The following is a 1,048-nucleotide window of genomic DNA, read 5'->3' as shown; positions in this document are numbered from 1 at the left end:
GAATGGTCTAGAGAACAGTAATGAAAACCTATTTATGTTTTTATTCACTGCATGTGCACTTGCTACAGTCTGTGTTGTTTGTAGTTTATCCTAATTTATTGTTGTTTATCCTAATTTATTGTAGTTTAAGCACATTGCTGGAACACCATGTTTATCCAAAATCCTTTGCAGTTTCAAATTCAAGTAAGCAAATGCTGTATCAAGCATTAAACCCTCCACATGAGGAAAACAAAAAACCCCAAAACCCACCATCAGAGGCCTCTGACATGAAGTTAAGTGTGTGTAGCTCCACCAGCCCATGATCTGACTTGAGCCCATGCCCAGGCTCAGAAATGCTCTGACTCAGCAAAGAGCTCCTCCCTCTCCTAACAATTCACCTTCTGCTTGCCCTGCCCACTCTTAACATATCTGAACCATAACCCCAGGAAAAACCAGAAGAAAAATTCAGGTAGTTTCATCTCTATTGGAATTTTATCCCTCAGTCCTTACTCGCTTTCTTCTGCCAGAGAGTCCCTTGTGGTCCCTGCCTCTCAGCTTGCTGGGAATGCATCTGTGGCAGGCTGTGAATGGTAGCACCAAGCCTTGTCCTTTATTTGTGCAGGTAGGCATCATGCCAGAGCTCTCCCGAGGTCTTCAGGGAGCTGGGAGAGAGAGAAAGAGAAGACACATCACAGGGCTGCTCTGGGGAGTGTTGCTGGGACAAGGGGATGAGGTTTTGTCTGTGCTCATTTCCCAGAATCCCCCAATAAGCTGAGCTGGGAGATAGCCATAAAGATTGAGTCTAACTCAGCCCTGCACAGTACCATCCCCAAGAGTCACCATGTGCTCAAGGTGTAAAAGTAGAGCAAAACAACTCTTGCTCTTAGGATTCCAGTCTCTCCTGCATCCCCCTGCAGTTTTGGGGGTTTGTTTTTACTCACTGCACGATGTCTGCGAAGGCTGTGAGCAGAGGCTTGCACTGGTACTCAATGCCATGCTTGGCACACAGGGACTTCACCAGAGGGGCCACCTTGCAGTAGTTGTGCCGTGGCATTGTATGGAAAAGTCC

General features: G+C 46.8%; 1 protein-coding gene across 1 annotated transcript in view; it reads right to left on the bottom strand.

Annotated features, from left to right (window-relative positions):
• Positions 1 to 525: 525 nt before the first annotated feature.
• LOC102031677 (acyl-CoA (8-3)-desaturase-like) overlaps positions 526 to 1,048 on the bottom strand; it is a 7,798-nt gene continuing 7,275 nt past the window's right edge. The window contains exons 11-12 of the mRNA XM_014309106.2: positions 921 to 1,047; positions 526 to 641 (exon numbers count right to left, since the gene is read on the bottom strand). Coding sequence (XP_014164581.1) covers positions 590 to 641; positions 921 to 1,047 — 179 coding nt within the window. The 3' untranslated portion in view covers positions 526 to 589. The remainder of the gene's footprint in view (positions 642 to 920; position 1,048) is intronic.

This window comes from Geospiza fortis, unplaced genomic scaffold, assembly GCF_000277835.1.
Source record: "Geospiza fortis unplaced genomic scaffold, GeoFor_1.0 scaffold590, whole genome shotgun sequence".
NCBI classification, from domain to species: Eukaryota; Metazoa; Chordata; class Aves; order Passeriformes; family Thraupidae; genus Geospiza; species Geospiza fortis.
The sequence above is the reverse complement of the archived record's forward strand: the minus strand, read 5'-3'. Positions and strand labels throughout refer to the sequence as shown.